Source organism: Gobio gobio, assembly GCF_949357685.1.
Source record: "Gobio gobio genome assembly, chromosome: 13".
NCBI classification, from domain to species: Eukaryota; Metazoa; Chordata; class Actinopteri; order Cypriniformes; family Gobionidae; genus Gobio; species Gobio gobio.
In genome coordinates, this window is record NC_137106.1 from 19156552 (window position 1) to 19179740 (window position 23189).

The 23189-nt window shown below is 38.2% G+C and overlaps 2 protein-coding genes across 2 annotated transcripts; both read left to right on the plus strand.

Annotated features, from left to right (window-relative positions):
* Positions 1 to 575: 575 nt before the first annotated feature.
* rin3 (Ras and Rab interactor 3) lies at positions 576 to 18267 on the plus strand. Its single transcript, XM_079833343.1, has 10 exons — positions 576 to 1072; positions 2296 to 2956; positions 4864 to 4978; positions 5816 to 5888; positions 5992 to 6083; positions 7036 to 8469; positions 9586 to 9894; positions 13622 to 13753; positions 16123 to 16286; positions 16367 to 18267. The coding sequence occupies exons 2-10, from the start codon at positions 2357 to 2359 to the stop codon at positions 16691 to 16693; spliced, it is 3246 nt and encodes a 1081-aa protein (XP_079689469.1). The 5' UTR covers positions 576 to 1072; positions 2296 to 2356; the 3' UTR covers positions 16694 to 18267.
* A 3796-nt stretch (positions 18268 to 22063) lies between these two features.
* On the plus strand, positions 22064 to 23039 carry pth2 (parathyroid hormone 2; the record flags this gene model as incomplete). Its single annotated transcript, XM_079833151.1, has 2 exons — positions 22064 to 22173; positions 22673 to 23039. 2 exons carry the CDS (start codon positions 22064 to 22066, stop codon positions 23037 to 23039), a joined length of 477 nt encoding a protein of 158 aa, XP_079689277.1.
* Between the last annotated feature and the right edge of the window lie 150 nt (positions 23040 to 23189).

Genomic DNA, 23189 nt, shown 5'->3' on the forward strand with positions numbered 1-23189 from the left:
TCACTAACAGGAAGCATCTGTTGACAAGCTCACAGGTTCACTGTAGCCTAGTGAAGCTCGTACAAACAAACCTAGACAAATTGATTTGTCATGCAAAGCATCAGGCTTCAGCAGTTCTTTTAAAATTCACTTTTTTTCAGTGTACACAATTTGCTGGTCTGAACTTATATTTTCATAGTATTATCTTAGTGCATTAACCTGCAAATTCTTCACGCTCTTCAAAGTTTTGAGAGCTTTTGAAATGACAGTCAACTGGTTTTTGGTTTTGGTTTTTTTAATGCAAACAGAAAATGAATCGTTTAAAAGTGTATTACGCTTGGCAGCATCAAAAATATGTTCCCCCCTCCTGATGGCTCTTGAACAGGCAGTGCAATGTAGATGTTCTTGAGGACACTCTTTGCAAATATTTTGGGGTGGGGTGGATGGGATGCCATTCGCTCCCAATGGTTAAACTAACCATATGTTGGACTGCAGACCTTATGGAACTTCTTTTAGGGGTTCCTGAGCATCTGGAGTTGTTTAACTTCAGACACTTTCAGACTCTAGCGGGGAGGAGGGAGGGAAGTTCACTCCTCACAGCTCTGTTTCTGGGGTAAACACATCTGCGGACATTGTTTATGCTGCGTTCACAATGAAAGACGCGAGACGGAGAAGCAGAGTGTAGTGTGTTAATGTTTGAGGTTTATCTAGCACAGCTGTGTGTGAGAGAGAGTTTGGGGGGCGGTAAAGGGTTGGCTGACCACTCTGGACAGCCCCTTCCTGACTACATCGCTGACAGGAAGTTCAGAAAGAAAAAGAAAAAAGGGGACGTGAATTTTTCAGTTTCTTCTTTTTGTTTTTTTTGCATTTTAAGGATTTCGCCCACCTTCGTTCACAAAAGGAATACATAATTCGGAAAAAACGCACCAGAGAGAAAAACACAAAGAGCGAAGCGAGAATATGGAGAACAGCTTTTACTCTATATTGGGTCATTCTGTGAGGGATTATATGTGACGCCAAAGGAAGAATGTTGAGTTTTAAAACTGAATGATGAAAACAGCTGTTGGGACTCAGAACACAGAGCATCCTGGGAGTAAGTATAGCCGCATACACAAACATCCACTCAGTATATACATACACCACAGTAGCTGTCTTCCCATTTTTAACTATTTGCTTTCACTGAGCTGAAAAGGTATTTGTTAAGTCCTGAAATGATTCTGACTTTTTGGGAACACTTAAGGAGGAATAAAAAAACCGCTGGAAGTCTTCACTTTTATACTTATTTAAAAGATTAATCAATATTAATACATTTCCAAACACTTGATCTATTATGAATATCATGGGTCCAAATGTAAAAGCTTATGAAAAACTAATTTCAATAGGTCTCTAATCTGAATATGTTGGAGGATTTTGGATGTGTCTCCCACATCCAGATCTGTATTGTTTCAAATACACTTAAAGACAGATAGATTGCCAACAACTTATGTGCATTTTTAAGAAATTCTATAACAACCTTAAAATAATTTTACAACACCTATGGTGCTTGCCACTATATTTTGGGTCTCGTGACATTGGGTTCTTGTTTTATTTAATAGATATTATATTTCTTATTGTGTTTTGCAATTATTGGGCATTGATGAAATGGTCAGGTTACACTTTATTTTAAGGTGTCTGTGTTACAGTGTAATTTTACATTTAAATATGAAGCAATAATATTACTACAGTAACTACATGTAACGTGTAACGAGGACAAAGAAATCAACTTCCTGACAAATACAGCAATGTTTAGAGAGTTAATTCATAAGTTCTCATGTTCCGTTTGGAAACAATAAATATGGATAGGTTTGGCTTTACTGTCTACAATGGAAAGCATGAGGTACACACAAGCTATACATTTCCCCCAAAGCATACGTTATATGATATCACAGTACAGCAATACCAAAAGAAAAGATTTTAGCAGGAACTGGAGAAGGGAAACATCCTGGTAGCCAAGAAACAGGAAGAATGGGAGACAGCAGCAGCTTAGCTGTGAGAACAGAGAACAAAACGGCTGCTATGATGCACAAGGCTTATTTCATTCTCACATGAAAATGCTGACACATTCCCTGTTGCACAACTTGGACATATTGGCACATTTATTACGATCATATGACATTCTGAATTGATCTCATGTTGTCAATGGACATCATTTTTAAAAATCAGTTAAGACTTCTGTTTTTCCTTCTACCGTATGTTTCTGTGGTTATCTTGTTGTTCTTGATTTTTTTGCAGTTTTGTTATACTGAGATTTTTGTATGATCTTTCTTGTTTCTGTAGGGTGATCTAAAAGCATTCATCGGATTCTTCTCAAAGTTCTGTGTGTCCCGCAGTATGCACTATGCTTTCTCCTGGCCCTTCCACAGCACCTCCAACCCTCTCCAAACCCTGTTCCCCACCCATATCTTCACCTATTCAGGCATCTTTCCATTCACAAACCCCCCCTCTTCCTCCTAGTCCTCTTTCTTCTTCCTTGACTTCTACTTCAGCCTTCCCATTGGTTGATATATCTGACAGCCCTTCCACTGACATCGCCTCCCTTCCACTCCCTACTTCACCCCCAATTTCATGTCTACAACCTTCCTCTCCTCAGCTTAACTCCAAACCATCCATTCCTCCCCACAAACCCATGTCTCCCCAGGCCCCAAAGCCACCTCTCCCAGCACAACTTCCCTCTGCTCTTCCTAAGAGCTCCTCCTCAGCCCTGCCTAGACCACCTCCACCTCCTGTCACTAGGCCCTCGTCTCCACCTCAACCCAGACCACCTCCACCAGTAGTCCCAAAACCACCAGTCCCTACATCTCCAGTGAGCAAGTCCAATAAACCTGTTCCCCCTGGTATCAGCATCCTGGAGAAACTGATTAAGACGTGTCCAGTGTGGCTTCAACTGGGAATGAAGCAGGACAGAGCCATGCATATACTGAGCAAGGAGTTTCTTGGGGTGAGAGAAAAAACACAGGAGATTATTCACATACGTGTTTGACCATTGTGCCACGCATGGCTTCTTTTTCAGCACCTTACAAAAGAACACCTTGTATTTAATGTCGCATCAAATTCAAACGAATTAAAAATGTAAACACAAAGCGCGTACCAGCCTTCAAGTGGACCAATCAGAAAAAAATGCTGCATTCACACCGTGTCGTAATTACCATAAATAAAAGATGTGTTCACGCCATGTTGTAATTACCGTAATTATGAGATTTCAACTTGTAAAAACCATTCCCATCCTCATAGACCCAGTACAGCTTGTAAAATGGGAATTTTCAGAGAGCTCCTACTTGTACCACCTGACCGCTGCCATATTGCCATAGAAACGCATAATTCCAAGTCCGAGGATGTGTACAGCTCAGAATACAACGTTGCGTGTTGTCATCTCGAGACTATGGTAATTATGACATGGTGTGAATTCAGCAAAAGCTCCATATGCTTTCGAATTGCTCTCGTGGTACTTTGTGTCATAAACCGATTGGTCTGCATAGCGCTGCTTCAAGTCGAACACACCTTAAAACTGCAGTGTTCAGGTGGTACAGCGGCCACTTGGTCATAGCTCTTGGAAAATTACGAGTTTACATGTTGTAATTACAAGTTCTACAAGGCTTTTTACAATCCAGAATCATTACGGTAATTACCATAGATATATGTAAATGCCACATTCAACCGATCCAGACACGTTGGCGCGCCTGCCATCTTGGAACGGTCAACATGTCGTCAATTTTTGGGATTGACAACCGCATTTAGTTACAGGTGTGAGTCTCGAAATGTCTCGTTCACACAGCAACTTACAGTAGCATCTCGAATACTGTTTGTATGAACGTCTGCAACAAGAGTCAAGCCTGTATTCTCTTACCAGTAATCATAGCCACAGTGACCAAAGTAATATCAAAGATGGCGACGTCGAAAACATAGAACCGGGGGAGAACAGTGACTGGATCTAGAAATGTCAGATGACACACAGCTCGCTAGTTACCGAAAACGAAACCACACACGAAACCCCTCTCGCACTGTATGTCGTTCACACAGCGGGGGTTTCCGCGAATGCGGTTGTGAATCCTAAAAATTTACGTGTGAGTTTGTTTATAGAATGCGGTTGTCACTCCCGTAAATAGGCCTAAGCGTAGGCTTACTGTGTGTGAACGTAACCGAATTCAAATAGGATTGACAATTGTATTCTGCGGCTGTGTGAACGTGGCTATATAACAATCGATTATGCCACAACATTGCGCAGCTTATGGTTGTGAAACCACCAAGATTAAAATTACTGAAGAAATGGGATAACCTTTCACAGGCGGGAATGTGTTGGTTTGTGTTTTTATATGTATTTACTCAAAATTACAGTTTTTTACAATGGTACTTTTTAATGTTGTGTTAGCTTACACTCGTCTTGTTGTTTTGTGTTAGTTTAGCAAAATCGTCTGCTGAAGTCTATTGCAGATACAGATATTCATACAACCAATATGGCGGACGGTTTACGTATAGCGGCCTATAAACCCGCTAATGAGGCATCCACTTTTGCTGAGGATTATTAATTATTTATATATTTAATTTGTTTTTCTTTTTAGAAACAATAGCGTTCAGTCCTGCTGTTCGGTAACATCTTTTATGCCATTTTTTAATTTTTGGCCTGAGCACGTCTCCTAAAAGTGTGTCTCATACCCCTGTATTTTGCATAGCCTACTGCTCTGTTTTACTATTTCTCAGCGCTGCGTATTGGGTTTTAAATTCAAACATGCGCTGTGTGTTCCTTACAAGTTAATCTCCTTACAAGTCCATGCAAACTAATTACCCCGATACGATTCATTTACACTCTAGTACTGCCGAACTGATTGTGCCATTGGTTTGATTTTGCAGATATTTTTAGTCAGGAGGGAAGCCAGTCAAAAAACTATGGTACTGGCTGTACGTCTTCCTGACCAGCTGGGGGAGCCCCATGTCAAGGAACTGCTTATAAAGGAAGAAAAGTCCTGTGAGTTCTTTTGCATTGAGAAATGACTGTGCTTTTAACTTTACTCAAAAAACAAACCGTTTCAACCCATGTTTGGGTCAAATATATTTGACCTAAACATGTGTTGAAACAACCCAGCATTTTTTTTGTGTTGATTTAGAAATGTTTAATGTCATAATGCCTATGTCATAGACAAACACACACACAAACACATTTGCATACAGACCCTAACACATCCACACAGACAGGCAAACACACTGATACATACCTGAAAACATCAGCATATATATGTATAGTGCGTACAGATATATAAATAGGTCCTTTAGGGTATCAAAGGTGTTTGACGGTGGGGGTTGCGGCCTTGTGGGCCACAGGTTTCCTGTTCCCAGGCCTGCATTGCAGTAGTAACTACAGGATGTCCTGCACTGGCCTCTTATAGCTTCATTTCCTGGTGTGGGTGTGTGTGTGTGTGTGTGCGTGCATGCATGCGTACATGTGGGTGTGTGTGCATGAGTACATACATGTGGTCATTTTCACATTTTTACAAAGCAGTCTTGTCTGGCCAGCTGTTACAAAGCTATTGTTTTCATCTTTTTTTGGATGAAATAAAAGTGTTCGTCCCCCGTTCGGGACATGTTTATTTACACATCGTCATTCATTATTATCCCACTTCCCACCATTACAGAAATCACACAATGAGTTCTGTTTTAATGTTTCTACATCATTAGGCAATAAGTCACACAAACAAACTTCATGAACTAGTGCCACCGCTAAATTGAAGTATTACAGCTAAGAGGAAACGTCAAGGACCAGATGTGTGCCTAACATTAACATGTCTGTTTCTTTTATTCACTGCAGTGTTGTACCTTGAAGGGTCTGTGCTGGTGTTTGAGAACATTTTTAAACTCATTGCTTTCTATTGTGTTAGCCGGTAAGATGAAAAACAAAAAACACAATCACAAACCCCCACGCACACGTTTTACTTTGTTTAACTTTTTGCTAAATATTCAGACTTTTCATCTTTTTTTAAATAGGGACATCCTTCCTTTTCCTCTGAAGTTACCTCAGGTAATTCAAAAGGTAGCTAAATATGAGGACATGGAGGTGATCTCTTCTCTAGGTTCAGGTAAGACAGAACAATAGTTTTTCTTATATAATATTAGTTAATTTTATATAATTACTCAGTAATTGTTTGCCTGCAGACTTGTACTTTCTGTGCTGATTTCAGAGTAAATCTATGGTAAATATATAAAAACGTTTTAAACCAAGCTTTTGATCAGTAGCGGCCCGACTCACATGCTGCCCTATAGACGAGAGGGGTGGGCTGAACGGAAAGTGGTCGCGAAACCATAAACTGAGTTTCTCATTGTGTGCATGTATACGTGTCCCATGCCACCCCATGTGAATGTGCAAGGGGTGGAGTATGTGTGGGATGCGTTCCAATTCCGGAGAAATCTGCTGAACATCTGCACACATATTTTAGGTGGGACTGCAGGTGCTATTGTAAAAAAAAAAATCTCTTTTAGCAATCAGACATGATTAATAATTCCAAGAACGAAAAGTGTCCAATAACAGGGGAGGTACAGAAAGCAAGTCGTATTTGACTGGTCATGTGAATTTCTCACCTCCTACACAAGATGCCCTGCTCTATGTAAAAATAAAATTATTTTTAACGGATTTTATCAGTACTTTTATTTAGGTACTGATATGACTCTTATTCTCCTTTAAGATGACTTTTCAATGATCTATCTTATTGTGTAATTTAAAAAAAAATGTAAATAGTGGAGCTTTATAGTCCTCAACGATCCAAAATGTATATGACAATACTTGCTGTACAATCTAATGGCTAAAAACGTATCGCCTAATGGACACAATCTATTTGGTAGTTCATCTAAACGATTCATTTGCACCTTTTTTCATGTCATCAGACCCTAAATTAATATGAATTCAACTTCATATGAACTCAGTGATGAAACGATGGTGACAGTTCATGGAAAATAAGTGTAGAATGTAGACAGCAGTTGATGCTGTAAAGGTTCATTAATGCTGACATGAACATGTTTCTTATGCTAACACAGAGTTCTGGAACTCCGCTCTGAATAGTCACGAGGAAGTGGAAAACGTTGCTGGTGGCTGTGATGCTTCAGATGGACATGGGCAAAGCAGCTCCTGTGAAATCCAGCTTTCCATTGGCAGTGACCGGCTTTGGTATGTCAACCCAATTTTCATAGAGGAATGCAGCAACAGCTCGTCGCCCACCTCCACTACCCCGGTTCTGAGAACCCAGAGTCTCAACGCACCAGTCCAGGCTCCGCCCAAATTCAAAAGGCCGCCACCCCTACGCCCTCGTCCTCCCAGTGCACCTGAATGCGCTACAAACTATGCATTAGCTAAGCCTTCAAAAGGGGATTTTAAGGTAGTTCTTAGTTCTCCTCCCACTTCAGTCAAGAAAGGGGAAGGAAGTGACTGTGAGCATGTAGACAGAGAACAAGAGAGACAGGGAACTCCTGCCACAAGCACTGAGTGTGACAAGCCAGCTGTCTTACAACCAGCTCAGGGCACAGAAGGAAAGCAGCTTTCTAATACAGCTTCACATCGAGTTCCTCCAATACCAATCCGAAGGAGGTTATCTGAAAAGCAAGCTTCAGAGGAACCAACGCAGAAGGAAGTCCACACCAGCACCTCCAAAGAAGCAAAGGACGATATTCCACAAATTCCTGTTGCATCTCTCATTTGCTTAGATGACAGTATAGAAGAACGGGACAAGCCTATGGACCCAGATACTCAGCAACTTCAGGAGATGCCAGAGGAAGAGTCTGAGATAACTAATGGAGCTCCAATGGTGACTCGAGAGGTAGCACCTCAACCGAAACGGCCCAATGCTCCTGTGGCACCTCCCAGGAAGAAAAGACAATCTCAGATTCTGACGGGACAAGTCTCCCAAAGCTTTGGAAACTCACTTGCGCCAATTCCCCAAGGGCACACTTCCATTGTTCCTTTGAACTCCAGCAGCCCCAGTCCTGTCCGCCACTCGCTCTGCGTCAACGCCTGTCATCCCAAAGTCTCAGATGTTTCTCTATACTCTCCTGAAGGTGGCGCTCCACCAGACCACGACTCCTACTCAACCAGTAGCACAGAAGAGGAGGCAGATACCAATATGTCAACAGGTGCTGCGATAAAGAGGACCCCAACAATTATGCTAGACCGTGCCAAGCAACGACTATCAATGGTGTCCATGGCGAACCTCTCCAATGTCCTCACAGGCTTCATGAATGCGGACCGCAAGTTGCAAAAACGCATTGTCGAACTGTCCAGGGATGGAAACACGTACTTTGGGAACCTTGTTAAGGATTATCGAGCTTTCACTCTGGACACCATGCGGAAACACGCCTCCAGCACAGAGATGCTCCAAGAGATCAGGCAGATGATAACCCAACTGAAAAGCTACTTGATCCAGAGCGCAGAGCTGCAAAATCTACAGGAAGCAGTCGCATACTCTGAGGAGAAACTGGGTAATTGACCTCGGCATTATATTTACTGTCAGAGCTGCTGCTTTTCAGTATCTTAACAGTTATTTGTGAAAATGTTCAGATGTCAGTATGTTTCCATCCAAGCAAATTTGATTTAAGAACAGGGACCAGTTGCATAAACTTAACCATTATGTTTAGACTGTGTCTTAAGAACTAATTTGACACACTAGTAATTAGTGAAGAAGTAATTAGTCTTACTTTTCTTATTCAAATTAGACCAATCTAACTTTTTATGTAACTGACTTTAAAAAGTTTAGAACAGTCTTGAAGAAAAAAATAGACGACTAACTTTTAAGACTAGTCTAAGCAGTTTATGCAACTGGCCCCAGCTCTGTGATGAACAATTATTCAAAAGCAAAAATAATGTTTTAACAAATGAAAACTCAAGCAAGCTCACACCTTGCTGTATCCCATCCAGCATTTTATCATCCTAAAATTAGCATGAATGCAAAATGTGCGAATAGAACTCGTCTACTGTCTTTTTTGTATTGTTGATGTAATTACTTTGCGAGGCTAGAATCATCCGAGCAAAGCACCTTATCCAAGCAGAAGATTGTTGCCACCAATCTTACGTTAAACTTAATAGACCGCCTGTAAAGACTGAGCTTTCTCTACTGTGCTTCTCAGATCATAAAAAACAAAAAAAAACAAATGAAGTAACAAGACCACACTAGATCACAATAACCTTTTATTATCAATTCACTGTTCAAAGTGAAAGCCATCTTCCTGCATTCTTAAAGCAGCATTAAATCATCAAGTCTAACTAGTGATTGGGGGTGTATTATGAAGAAAGTTTCATATTTACTCACGCAATGAACGCTCTAACGCACTTACACACAATATATGTTTGCTGCTTTTCCTTCTCTGTAGCACCAGAGTATTAAAAATGTCTTATGAAGATTTTCACAGTGATATAGGCATATAATATTTGAAGCCATATCCTCATAGATTTCTAGGATTAAAAGTCAGACACAAATAAATAATGCATAAAGAATATATAAATAAATATAGCTTATCTTGGAGATGGTATGTCATTTTCCTTATGTTTATGCATATATATTCAGATACTTATGCTGTGTCTGTTTCCCCCCTCTTCAGAGATCATTATTGAAGCGGCACTATGCAAAAGTGTCCTGAAACCCTTGCGGGAGGCTGTGTATAATGGACTGAAGGATATCCACACCCGTGCAGGAAATCTAAAGAAATTAAAAGAGAACCAACAAGTGGTTCAGGGGACCACCACCACAGACCTGGGGGTCACTACAAGTGTCCCTGAAACGGTCATCATGGAGAAAATTCAAACAAAGCTCAGTAACCTACACCAAGAATATTCACCTCAGAAGAAGATCGACCTGCTCCTCAAGACCTGCAAAATGATCTATGAATCTATGTCTGTGGGCTCTCCAGGTGGGTTTTGATTTGCAATCGTATACTTATGTATATGATGCCTGGCTTTCATGTTTATAAACAGATACCACAATGTTAGAATTTTGCATTACAATACATTATAATACAGTACATACAGATACACCCTTAGTAGATCCTTTTTAGTTCTATTTCATATTCAATTTTTATATTATATTATATTATATACTGTCAGAGCTGCATTTCCCCAAATGCATTGTAAGCCCTTTTTGGTAAATGCAGCCCTTTTTTTTGGTAAACGCATCATTACTCATCAGTTCTAGAGAATATGGAAGAAAGAGCACAACCTTTGAACAGAGAGGGACAGAAACTACGTAACCAATGTTTCTAGAGCTCAAACTCCGCCTTTTCCTCCTCACCCCAAATTTAGTCCAGATTACATTAAAGCTGTCATTAATGCCTGCAAATAAGGAAGTGCTACAGCTGTCGTGTTTGGAGCTACAGCTACAGTGTTTGGACATGCATAGTATTTATCATAATATTTATTCTCAAAGCTTTTGTCTGTTTGTATTATTCTGCATGTACATGCAGAACAACTGAAAGACTGGATAAACCTGTTCTTAAAGGCCACCCCTTCTTTTTTTTAGTTATGCAAACAGTGCGCTTCACTCTCAGGAAGTGATAGTGTTATAGTGTGCCGTGCTTTTTGTATTATCTATAGTCCTGTGTGAATTTGAACCAAAAAAAAACTGCTAGGTTTAAGTTATCTAGGCTTATTTGGGCTTTGTTTTTTCGCCAAAACTATGGTTGCTACAGTGGTTTTCATTTGGTTGTGCTTGGCGATCCAAATTTTACACTGGCCAAATAAAAGTGAAAGTAAAAAAAGCCAAATAAAATTCAACAACTGAAGTGTATTAATATTATCATGAACTGCTAACAAAATACGATGAGTGCTATAAATAGGTTTATTAATATAACATTAAAATTGACAATTTTGTGAATACAATAAACTTTAATTTAATTTAAAAAAAATGACTATGTAATTAAAAAAATTAATTTGAATAATGTAATTTTAATCGTTTTCAGCAACCGATAATTCACAGAACAAAACAGGCACAAGCCATGACCTTCAATGAAGCCATAATTAATGTAACCTTTGTCATATTTTCTTTTACCTTGCATAGTTCTGTTCATGGTTTTCAAACATGAAGGCATGACATGCAACCTGTCCATATTGGCATCTGTCTAAACTGGCTGCTTCTATCAAGTGACGTCTGAATGCTGTTCGGAGAGAGTTCACATTTTCTCTATTTTACAAATGGATGAGCCTATTTATTTTAGTATCCTAACAACTCACAATTATGCAGTTGCATTTTATCATTTATATTTTTCTCCTTGCTATCAGAACAGAGTCACGACCCAACTTTGGGTTGCAACACACCACTTGAGAACCACTGATCAGCTATATTTCTTTTTTATCCTTTCATACACACCATTCTTGTTTCAGTGTATTCTTTAATAGGTATTCATGAGCACTGAGATTAGCCCAGACGAGCTTTGCTTGCAGATCCCGAGCTATTATTCAAAGAATCATCCATCTCAAAGAACAGTCACAAATGAAATCCATTTCCTCTATTACAACTTCCAAACCACAATCTTAAGCAATGGTTTGGCAACACTTTCTAGCCTCATGGGCATCAACAACCCTTTTCCAAAACTGTTTGCTCAGGCAAACTTCCTCAAAAACAAAATGATCAGTGATCAACAATGACAATTAATTGAACTACAGATAATTCCAATGGGTTTATTGTCTTAACTGTGTAAGTTGGAAAAGATAGAAATTTTGGTTCTGTAGTTTTTAATACTCTCATTTAGTTCTCATTTAGATTGTATTATCTTAAATTAACCTTACTGTATCACACTGCAGGTGCTTTTTTTAGATCCATAATAAAAGGACTGGGTTTCCTGTGGGAATGTAATGCTGAAGTAATGAAATTTACATCTAATGAGACAATTTACTTGCACAGAAATCACTATGTCGCCTCTAAATTACCAAGATTAAAATGCAACGCATTGCAATGCAATTTTGTTTTGAAATTGCATACTTCATTTAAATGCATAGCTCTGTTTGGAAATGAAGATCTGAACAGATGAACTCCCAATGAATCATTCTTTGAAAGCTGAATATACTGCAGTGAAGTTATATTGTGGTTGTGTGCGAGCCTTTGTATCGTCATAAAAACATTGAATTATTTCAAAGTGAACAGGTAATGCAAACTGATAATAATAGCCGTTTAGCTTTTGGCAATTTCTGATGATAATGGTTTTAATTTCTGAGTATAATAATATTACTTGATGACTATGAGTGGTTAAAATTACTTGATGAGACCTGTTTTGTTTTACAACATCAATTGCACACATATAAACCTCAGAGTGCATTTTGTAACCGTTGAGTATTGAAAAACATGAGTTGCTGACAAATTGCTAAATATGCACAACCTTCAGGATTGTGTCTAAAAAGCATGTCCAGAGTTAGGTCAGCATATTTTTTTGAACCTAGAACAACATTCCTGTCCGAAAATGTAATCCCATCTCTAATCCGTATCTCTAATCTTAAACCTAACCCTACCCATAAGTTATCTCTTAAATTAGAGGGAAATAATAGGTGAATAACACTGATGTAGAATCACCTAACCATGGTTGTAGGCCTAAACTTGACATAAACTGTAAAATTGTCCCTTAAATCTGATTGGTTGATTGAAATGTTATTCGTATAGATATTGATCCAAGAACGTGTTGCACTTGGTGAAATCAGATTCTGCGTCCAAGACATTAAAATCTCTTCAGCTAATGTAAACCGCACACTTTATTTTACTCAAAAACTGACAACCACCACACTAAAACATGAGGGGAAAAAAACTCCTAAGGGGAACCCAGGGTGAATTAGCCTTCCAGTTTGGCCAACAAATTGACAGCTATTTTATTTACAGTCTACTTCACTGCGCCAGTGATAAAGCTAGCGCACAAACATAGACACACAGCGACAGAATACAGGAGGCTAAATTTGCTACTGACTTCATCTTTCATATTCACAGCTGCAAGCAATGTTTTTCACTATTTAAATGAGACAGATGTCAGTTTATTGTTGATTATATTTGATAAGTAATGGACATAGCCAGCTCATGGATATGCAGTTACAGTACAAACCAGTTTTCACATCCAAAATATGTTTCTTCTGTATTTGTTTGACATATTCATTGTCGAATGTCCTAATTTAAGCATTAAAAGCCTGAAGTCTTTCGCCCTATTGCTCATACAGAATATAGTCAGTCTTATGTTGCTTGTTGTAGTGTACAGCACAGCTCTCTCAGCATATTCTAAATTGTAGTGTATTGGCGGCACTCCAGACGCAGTCTAGGGTGCATTTCTTTCCTGCATATATTTCCTGTTCTATATACTACAAATAAAATACAGGGAGAGCAAATAACTAAACAGGAATCCGTGTTGCAATGAATGCGTTGAGGAATGAGAAAGTGTTCCCTGTTAGTGGCCAGCACATCGATCTGCCCCTAAACAATGTGGCAGCATTATCCACAATGCAGATTTTATCCTAAAAGCAACAGATTTCCAGATACTGTGAGAATGAATTCCACTCATAAGACATAACAAAGTGAGCTTGTTGTATTATTAATGTAATATGAATGATTTAAACGGTTTTATAGTTTATTAATGAATGTATTTTGATTATTTCCTGATTGTTATGTAACAGGAAAGACTCACGGGGCTGATGACTTCCTGCCTGTGTTGATGTACGTCTTGGCTCGCTGTAACATCAGCTCTCTGCTGCTGGATGTAGAGTATATGATGGAGCTAATGGATCCGGCTTTGCAGCTCGGAGAGGGTGAGGATACACACACACACACACACACACACACACACATCCAAGCCACAGTGAACGCACAGAAAAACCCACGGATGCTGTGATCATGTGCATAGTATATTGATTGCGTACTTTAAAGAAGAATTATGCCCGTTTTCACTTTGAAAATTTTTAACTTTTCCACCACATCATTGTGTTTAACCCCTTACCCCACAACCCCCATTTTGGCAAGTGGGGCAAAAATGACATACCCAAAATAAAAAGGTTGCGGCTCATAAGTCATTTTGAATAGACACATAACCAACATATATCTAGAAAGCCAACACTTGAGACTTTTCAGTTCAAGACTTACTATTAATTGTTATTAATATGGAGATATATAAGCTCAAACATAAAACTATATTTTTTAAATGTAGGCATGTAAAATATGTTTCTGTGTTGTAGAAACTTAGAAACAATGAAGCTGAAGCCTCATGCTTCATTTTAAATCTGAAGAGGTTATCTGTAAAACTATGAATTTTATGAAACATTTTATAAGACCATGCCATGTGAGTTTTTAGAGAAGGCTGATAAGATGGTAATAAAATATTTGATTGCCCTGTAAACACACATTTGCAGTCTATTGTCTAATGTCTGGTGAGGAGAACTGTCCCATTCATGTTTCTATTGTTCTCACACTTAACAAACCTTTCACACTTCTACCGTGAATGAGACCGAATCTTCGTTAATCTTTTATCATTATTCTTTTGTTTGTATTTAGCCATTATTAGCTTTTATTCTGGCATTACATGACTTGCCCATCTACACCAATTTGATCCCACATTAATCCACCTATTATCTGAATTCTTTCTAGAAAACAAAAGAAGATTATTCTTGGGACCTTATGTGAATTATTTTAACAAATTAGTTTATGAAATAGAATAGCTCCTGGCGTGACATACACTCTAAAAAAAAAGGTTCTATATGGCACCAAAAATGGTTTAGAGTGTATGTAAAGTTAACCTTTTATATGCAGCTAGCTACACCCGCTTAGCATTTATAATGTAAACATCTATTATTGATATGAAAAGACAATCCTATGAAAATCACACACAAACCATATACTATCGTAATCGTGTGTTTATTAGCTTCTTGTTTTACGTGTAGAAATGTTTCTTTAGGTTTGTTTTTCACAGGGCTTAGAACGAGGAATTGTACAGGACAGCGTCGTCCAGAAAAGCAGAAATTATGGTCACGAATTTGTACTGTAATCATCATTATTATTGTATCCCTTCTGTATTTTTTATTTTATTATTTTTTGTTTGTTTTCTTGTTTTGTTTGTAAAATGTTCAAAAAATAAGAAATAAATAATAAAAAAAAAAAAATTATGGTCACGTAATATGATTGACAGCTCCAGATCGAATGAGCACTCAAGTCATAACACACGCAAATCCCAGAACAGGAGAGACAGAGCACGCTCTGAACGCTCTTTCAGCTCTTCGGGTTGCATAATTAAGTGGGAAATGAATAGAAATTATATTCTGTATGACAAAATATTTTGCAAACGTGAGAATAAATCAATATTTCTCCAAATAAGCACACTTTTAGACTAAGAGCCCTAACGGATGCTATCTAGTGCATCTGTGAACACAAATATCAAAATATCAAAAATGACAGATTTATTGTTTTGCACTCCTGACATAAATTAGGAAATGAATGTCACTGCAACCTAGTTTTATTACGAACAGTGGAGTCTTAAATCTTTCTAATGATATTCAGTTTGTCCAGATCAATTAAGAGTGTGATGTTTTAACGTGCAGTGAATGTTGACTAACAATAATCTGAGGCTGTCCGCGATCTTTCTATGTAAAGGAGTTTAATGCATTTTGTGGGGGAAATGACGATGGTGGAAAGTACATTTTTTTAACAATTGGGAAAGGCAGACCTTTGCTTGCTGATTATAAACACATAAAATAAAACAATATTTTCACACCTTTTTCCTAACTTAACTCTCAGCTTGATTAGAAATAGTGAAGTAAAAAGTCCACGGGTGATATTTATCTTGATTTTTATTTCTTTACACATGGTCTAATTGTTTATGTTTGTTCACTCTTTTGTTTAGATTGTCACAGCTTCAACAGTGTAATAATTTTATGATTCATTTTCATATTTAGATTACAAGTTTGGATCTAATGAGAGTAAAACAATAAAACCTACAAATAAAACGCATTTGAAATGTAGCAAATGCGTTAGTTTAAAAAAAAAAATCAACCTCTGGGAGAGAAGAGTGCCATAGTTGAAGACCAATAAATAACATATTTTACCATTTTTATCATTTGCTGAACACTGAACATGAACTAGCATGGCAAAGTTAGTGCTATATAACCATTACATATCTATATTCTTCTAGGTTCATATTATCTCACCACCACTTATGGAGCTCTGGAGCACATCAAACATTTTGATAAACAAGCTGTGACCAGACAGCTAAGTTTGGAGATCCAGGACTCCATCCATCGCTGGGAGCGTCGCCGCACCCTAAACAAAGCCAGAGCGTCACGCTCCTCTGTACAGGTATTATGACAATGGCAAAAGAAAACCATTGGTCAGTCAATGTGAGTATTTTTCTGAACATTGTTCCCCTTTCCTGTCAGGACTTCGTTAACGTGTCCTTTCTGGAGGCTGGCTCCAATACCAAGACCCTGGGAGTGCGTCCCAACACTAACGCTCAGGACCTGTGCAATCAATGTGCGGAGAAGTTTGACGTATTGGATCCTGAGTCCTATTGCCTAAGTGTGCTGGTGGAGGGCAATTACAAGCATTTGGCTCCTGAAGACTTACCTCTCACGATCAAATCCACCTTGCACCACAGTGAGCCACGCATTGAGTATTATTTTGTCTACCGCCATGGTCGCTGGCCAGAACAAGAATCTGTGGACCAGACGCCAACTTCACCAGCACCCGAAGAGAGTTTGATATGAACTAATGTGTGTGCGCGTATGATGTGTCAGTGAGAGGTGGGTCTTTAGCAGAGGGTTTGAGCTGCTTGAACGGACAACTTTAATATACGAAAGAATGTAAGTGGTGCACAAGAATGTAAGCTGAAATTACAATGCCTAACCACATAGCAGGATGTGCTATTTGCTGAGGGAAATTACATGAATTCAAAGACTGGCTTAAAGGTGAGTGGCATTTGCTTTAAAAAGCTTGCTGGAAATGTCCAGGACTGGAATCCGTTTTGAAAAGATCTAATTTTTTTTCTCCCAAAGGAGCATAGTGATCCATGAAAACATTCATTTTTTGAGAGTCAAGAATATCAGCACACACACAGCAGATATATCCTTCACCTTAGTTTAGCCTTTACTTCAGCAGATCTGATGTTCCCAAGCGTTATACAGTCCTTGAAAGTTTCATGATTTATAAATGAAACTTTTAACTTTCCAACAATGCAAATCCTTTCACATCTCAGGGCTCAGCAGAGTGTGACTCATACCCTGTTTCGGTGCTGTTTTTTTTCATATATACGTTGCTTAAAGCAATGCGTTGTTATAGACCTTGAACTGGTTATGCACCTGCATTGCTTTCATATTATATACTCAGTAATTTGTCATACAGATATGCCTTCTGTGTTATATTTTCTTAATATTTGGTTCATTTTTGCTGCATTTTATATCTCACAATATACAATAGTTTAGACATAAGCTCTGACATTATGGCAAATTATTTTAAGCAGCATGAATGCATATGTATCACACAATATGTGAGTGTTTCAATGAGCACAACACTTTGTCAAACCAAAAATTGGTGTTTGTTATATTAAAAATGTATACTGATAAACACTTTTTACATTATTCACAGTGTGTTTACAAATGGAAAGAGCAACTTTAGTTTTAAGTGCGCCATTGTGTGGTAACCGGTACAGATCAAATCAGATTATGTGAATTTAAGGGACTTTACAACTACAATAACTCAAATCTTCATGTGATCCCACAGACAGTTTTTTAAAGGAACCCTCACATTATTAGTATGAAATAACAATAACGAAAGCAACGTTCTTGTTTGTACATGAACAAAAATAGAAGGGGGTGTATGAATACCTGTCATATTTAAGACGGCACCAAAGCTTTAGCTCTAGACTGACACGTGTGGGAAGGATATTTGCGGTTTTATCAAACATTGGAATTCTGAGTGGTGGAGCCTCTCTGGAGGCAGATGAGCTCAGCTATGTTTATGGCATATCAATGATAGAGGAATGTGGCTGGGTAAAAATGAGACATTGATGCTGACTGTTATACACATGAGATGATTGCAGAGGTGTATGATGCAAATGTGTGATGTCATGCTGTTCTTCTCTTCCAGATGTGACAGTTTCATTAACGCATCCCTGGAATCTGCGCCTGATTACGGCGTAATTCCATGAAACCGTTTGTGCCCGCCATATCTGGTGTACTAAATCTACACTGAAAAATGGTGTAAATAGATTCACTCATTAACTGCTAGAAAAATGTAACAAACAGTTACAAAGAAACTTGAATTAAACATGACATTTTGAAGTAAAACAACTGAAATTGTATTTTCTTGTAAAATATACTCCAACAATCTTTGTGTTTAGGCTACAAAATGAACTATTATGTGTTCTAAAAGCTTAAAACATATTAATTACATTTAAATGATTATAAAACAGGTCTGTTCAAAATATTATTTACTGTGTTAATTGTTTTAAAAAATATATACATTTTTCTTATACCATATAGAAATTCTTACAATGAAAGAATAAAAATTGACGGCAAACTTTGGCAGTCCACGCTAGATCAGTCACCAATAGTGAAGTGTCCTTTTTAAAGACATAATAAACAGGAAGTGACATCATCGGAATTATCAGGTGCACCTGCCATCTGGGAATGACCAAGGTGTCGTCACTCAGTAAGAATCAATGATGCCACAATATTGCACAGCTTCTGGCCGTGAAACGGCCGAGATTTTAATTCCCGAAGAAATAGGATAACCTTTCACAGGTGAGAATGTGCTGGTTTGTGTTTTTATATGTATTAGCTCAATATTACGTTTTTTTTAAACTATGGTAACATTAGGATGACCATATTTTGATTACCGAAAACCAGGACACTCGGCCTGGCAATGAGATACTCAAATGATACTCAAAGTTTACTCAAAGATTCCATATTAATTTCAATACGTTTAAAGTATGCCCCCTCAGTCTGTATGGATATAAAATTGTTATATTAGGGCCAGGACAGGACTTGGAAAACAGGACGTTTGGTCACCCTAGTAACATGTTATCTGATGCCTTCATCTTGTATGGTGTTAGTTTAGCAAAATTATCTGCCAAAGTTGATTGCAGATATAGACATATGCGTCTAACTGTGGGTGCAGACTCACAGTCAACTTGCTCTCTAAATGAACCAGCTCTGACTGGTCCAATATGGCAGATGGCTTATGAATCACGGTTCATAGAAACAGCTGCTAATGAGACAGCAATGTATATCTATGGGTTGAAACACGGACACAAAAACATAGCCTAAATAACTGCCACTTGAATCTGAATGTTGCCATAACAACATAACAGCAAATGTAATATCAGTTAAGATTACTGTGGCAAATCAAATGTTTCCATTAAATGTAGCCTCTTTTTGTCTTCAATTCAAGTTTACAATATAATAAACATTTCCCGTTGGGATTGAAAATTACATCAGCTTTCATGAATGAATCCTACAAATGTGCCACCCACGATCACATGATCGTAAATGGCAAATGACTTCCCTGAAGTAACCATAACATGCCCTGGCTGACTGGCTTTTAATAGGCACTTCATTAAGGATTCACTTGCATATCATCACATTACTGTACATAGACTGTTTTTACTACGTATTTTACTATTATATTATAGACCTTTAGAAAGAACATTAGACCGTATTATTGTCTCAGGGGGGTCAAGGTTTAGCTTGTTAACATGGCTGCTGTTAGCACCTGCTTTGTAGATCACATACATAATCTGGCAGCAAAAAAGCATCTTTTTGTGTTGGCTGTTGAATGCTAATGATAACCTTGAAAATAGGAAAAGCAGGAGCCGTTTTTTAAACATGTTCCACCCTTCACTTTCCCCTCATAAAAGTTCAGAACAAGTACTTTTACATTTTAATGTTTTGATAGCTAGCTAGCCACAGTGCTAACCTAACCTGGTGACTAAAGTGCTAATTGTGTCAGATAGAGTTTAGAGTTTACTTTAACAATAAACACTCCAAAAAAAATCTCTCTTCAGAACAAATGACCCTTTTTTTCAGTTTGAGAGAACAAAAAAATCCCGAGGTTTGTATGAGGATATGAAAGACCTAGGAGGTGAGGAATAAGCGAGAAGAGAGAGTGCTTGCTTGTGTAAAAAGAGCTCATGACTCACACTTGCGGTTGACGCTGGATGTTAAAACTGGCAAATCTATGGATTACAACCAACATTGAGGCCAGAGTTTACTAAACGTCTTCAGCCTCTCGCCGCTGAATCCCCCTGACCTCATCGCCTCACGCCCTGATTCTTTCCTTCCACGCTTTCATTCTTGTCCCTCCACTCATGTCCGACGCGACCGGCCCACGTCGCCGTTGTCGTGCTCTATAATGACTGTCAGGACCTGCTCGTCTGAACCTTGCACTCACAACCGATGCCCATTATTTTAAATGAGACCATAGCTAAAGTCCACTTCGGTAACAAGCCTCCCTGTGCTGAATGAATATGAATGTTTTCTTTCGCCGGATGTCGCCTATTTTTACATGGTCTGATTAATGTTTACACTGAATTACAATGAAATATACAATAAATACACACATTTTAGTTGGGGAAAAAAGAGACGTTCCTTATGTATAAAAAATAATATTGTTTTAGCAGTTTGTCAGAATGTTTCTGAAGCAAAAACCTATGTGGTTGCGTAAAATGTGACAAATTGTCTTGTGGGGGATTCAGTGTGTTTGACAAGACCTTTCAAATTTAATGAGAGTGACGTCTTGCTTGGCCTAGAATCCAAACGTGTGCGTGGGCTGAACGAGGACGGCAAGCACGCCACTTCAAATTCGGTTCAGGATCCTCATTATCGACCCTTATCTCGTAACTCATGATCTTATAGGTTACGCCCAGCGACAGGTAGGTCACGCGGCATTGTACGCCATAGTACGGAAACGTGTTTTGATCATGATTTTGTGATCATGTGGCACTTTCCAGATTTATCTTTTTCCTTTTTTGAGACCTCATTAGGTGCTCTGACATCCAAACAGTTGTCTTTTCTCCTCTGGTTCTTTCCTCTATTTTAAGGCTCCATCCAAACAGGACATTCAGGGGTGTGGCCTTCTCTGTTTCAGCTCGGTTTCCTTTTCACCAAGGAGAATGACACATGCCTTTTTATCTTTTTGTTTCCCCCTACAACTTCTGACAAAAAGAGAGGTATATATAATCCCACACAACCAAATCCTGTATACATTCACACTGGCACTTGACAATGCATGAGTTTGAGAGGTAGAGAGACAGAGAAGTTGATGAAGCAATATATATAAAGAGGTACCACAGGCAACTTCTCAACAATTAATTACTTACCTAGAGCGTTAGACAGAAATATTGGACAATCACAAACCTCTTTGAGACATTGCATGGAAGATTTGCAAACCAGCTCGGAGTCACACAAGACTGATTGGATTTTTGACTCCACACACTGGAGACAAAAAACTTCACCACAGCAACACACAGCCAAGAGGAAGAACTACTGCACAAAGGTACCATAAACATAAATACGAATTGCAAAATATATTATAAATATAATATAACACATGAATATATATATATATTAAAATATGGGCTATTATTAAACAATATGCATGTTATTTTAATAATAATAATAATGATAATATATTACTTTTAAATTGAATCTACTAAAATCTTTTTTTATGCATTTAGTAACAACTCTGGGTGGGAATTTTTTCATTCTTTTAGATGTTATAATTTTGAAATACTGCATTCACTTTTATTATAAAACTTTGTATAATATAAAAATGCAGCTATTAATATGTACCTTTTTGGTCTGTTCTAAAGTACTGCTGTATAATGTAAGTGAGTAAAAGTGTGTAAATAATGTATTTAGACGTTTGAAACATATCTGATCGGCTGATATATGAGTTTAATTTCAAAGTCGCCTGTAGTCAGAACTATCTTCTAGCAATAGTCAGCATCCCTCATATTTCTGAGTAAATTACATTTAATATCTACATTTTGAATGTTGCGCATTTATATTCTCTACCTCTCTCATCTGTACAGCAATATTTTTCTAATATTCTGTCTTGGTCAACATATTTATCTGTAGATGGTGGCTTTATCCTCGCCTCCTCGTCCTGCCCTGTTGTTTTTAGTCCTCATGAGCGTGACTCTGATGACATCGGCATTTCCCCAGCCCCAACTTCGACCTCTGCAAAGGTATAACTGTCCCTCAAAAAAACTGAGTAATATTATCATTGTTGTTGATTTCTGATTATTGTTATTGCTGTTGTTATACCTCAATTTGAACAGCTATAGCCTTGTATCCCTTTGGCGAAAACTCACCAAATTTTGCATGCATGAAGAGTCTGTCGTGAATTACATTTTGTTTAATTATGGGATGGATTAGATGTGTGGTTATTTATGAACTAGTGATTAAATGTGCAATATTTAAAACATCAAACCCAGAAGTCTATTTGAGCATAGAGGCTTAAAATTTTACATGGAAGTAACTTGGAAAAATATTCCAGTTCTGCCAGGGAAACCTTAAAAAGATATACTCTATTTGTCATTTTTGGATATTGCATTTATAAATTGGCAACATTTAATAGATCACTGAGTTATAGAAATTGCATCCCCAATTATGGGTGTAAATCTTTCATTGTCCATTCAGAGTTATCATTTCATATAATTTCTGACACTTCTTTCTTCTAATCAGTAACTTGCCTGGTATTGGTCAAGCGGATTCCAAAGGTGAACAGTGGGAAATGCTGTTCCCCTCCATCTCGCTCCGTGATTGGAGCATTCAAATGCTGAGCGCCCCAGATTTTGGAGCAGCTAAGGCTGGGACAGAACAGCTGGTGGGGGATGATTGGCTTCCGCTCAGCCAGTCACAGATGGAGGAGGAGCTGGTGAAGGGCTGGTCGGGCTACTGGCCTTCACGGGTGGGTCACCAACAGAAGAGAAACATTGTGGTGGCAGATGACGCTGCGTTTAGAGAAAAGAGTAAGCTTTTGACAGCAATGGAAAGACAGAAATGGCTCAACTCCTATATGCAGAAACTCTTAGTAGTTAATTCAAAGTAATTATAATGTTCATGTAATTGTACATTTATAAAATATTTAGAAAAACGTCGCATCTCATGTGGGAGAAAAAAAGCATTTGATCATAACTACATGACATAATGTAACCGAGTTAAAGGGTTAATTCAGCCAAAAAAGAAAATGCTGTTGTCA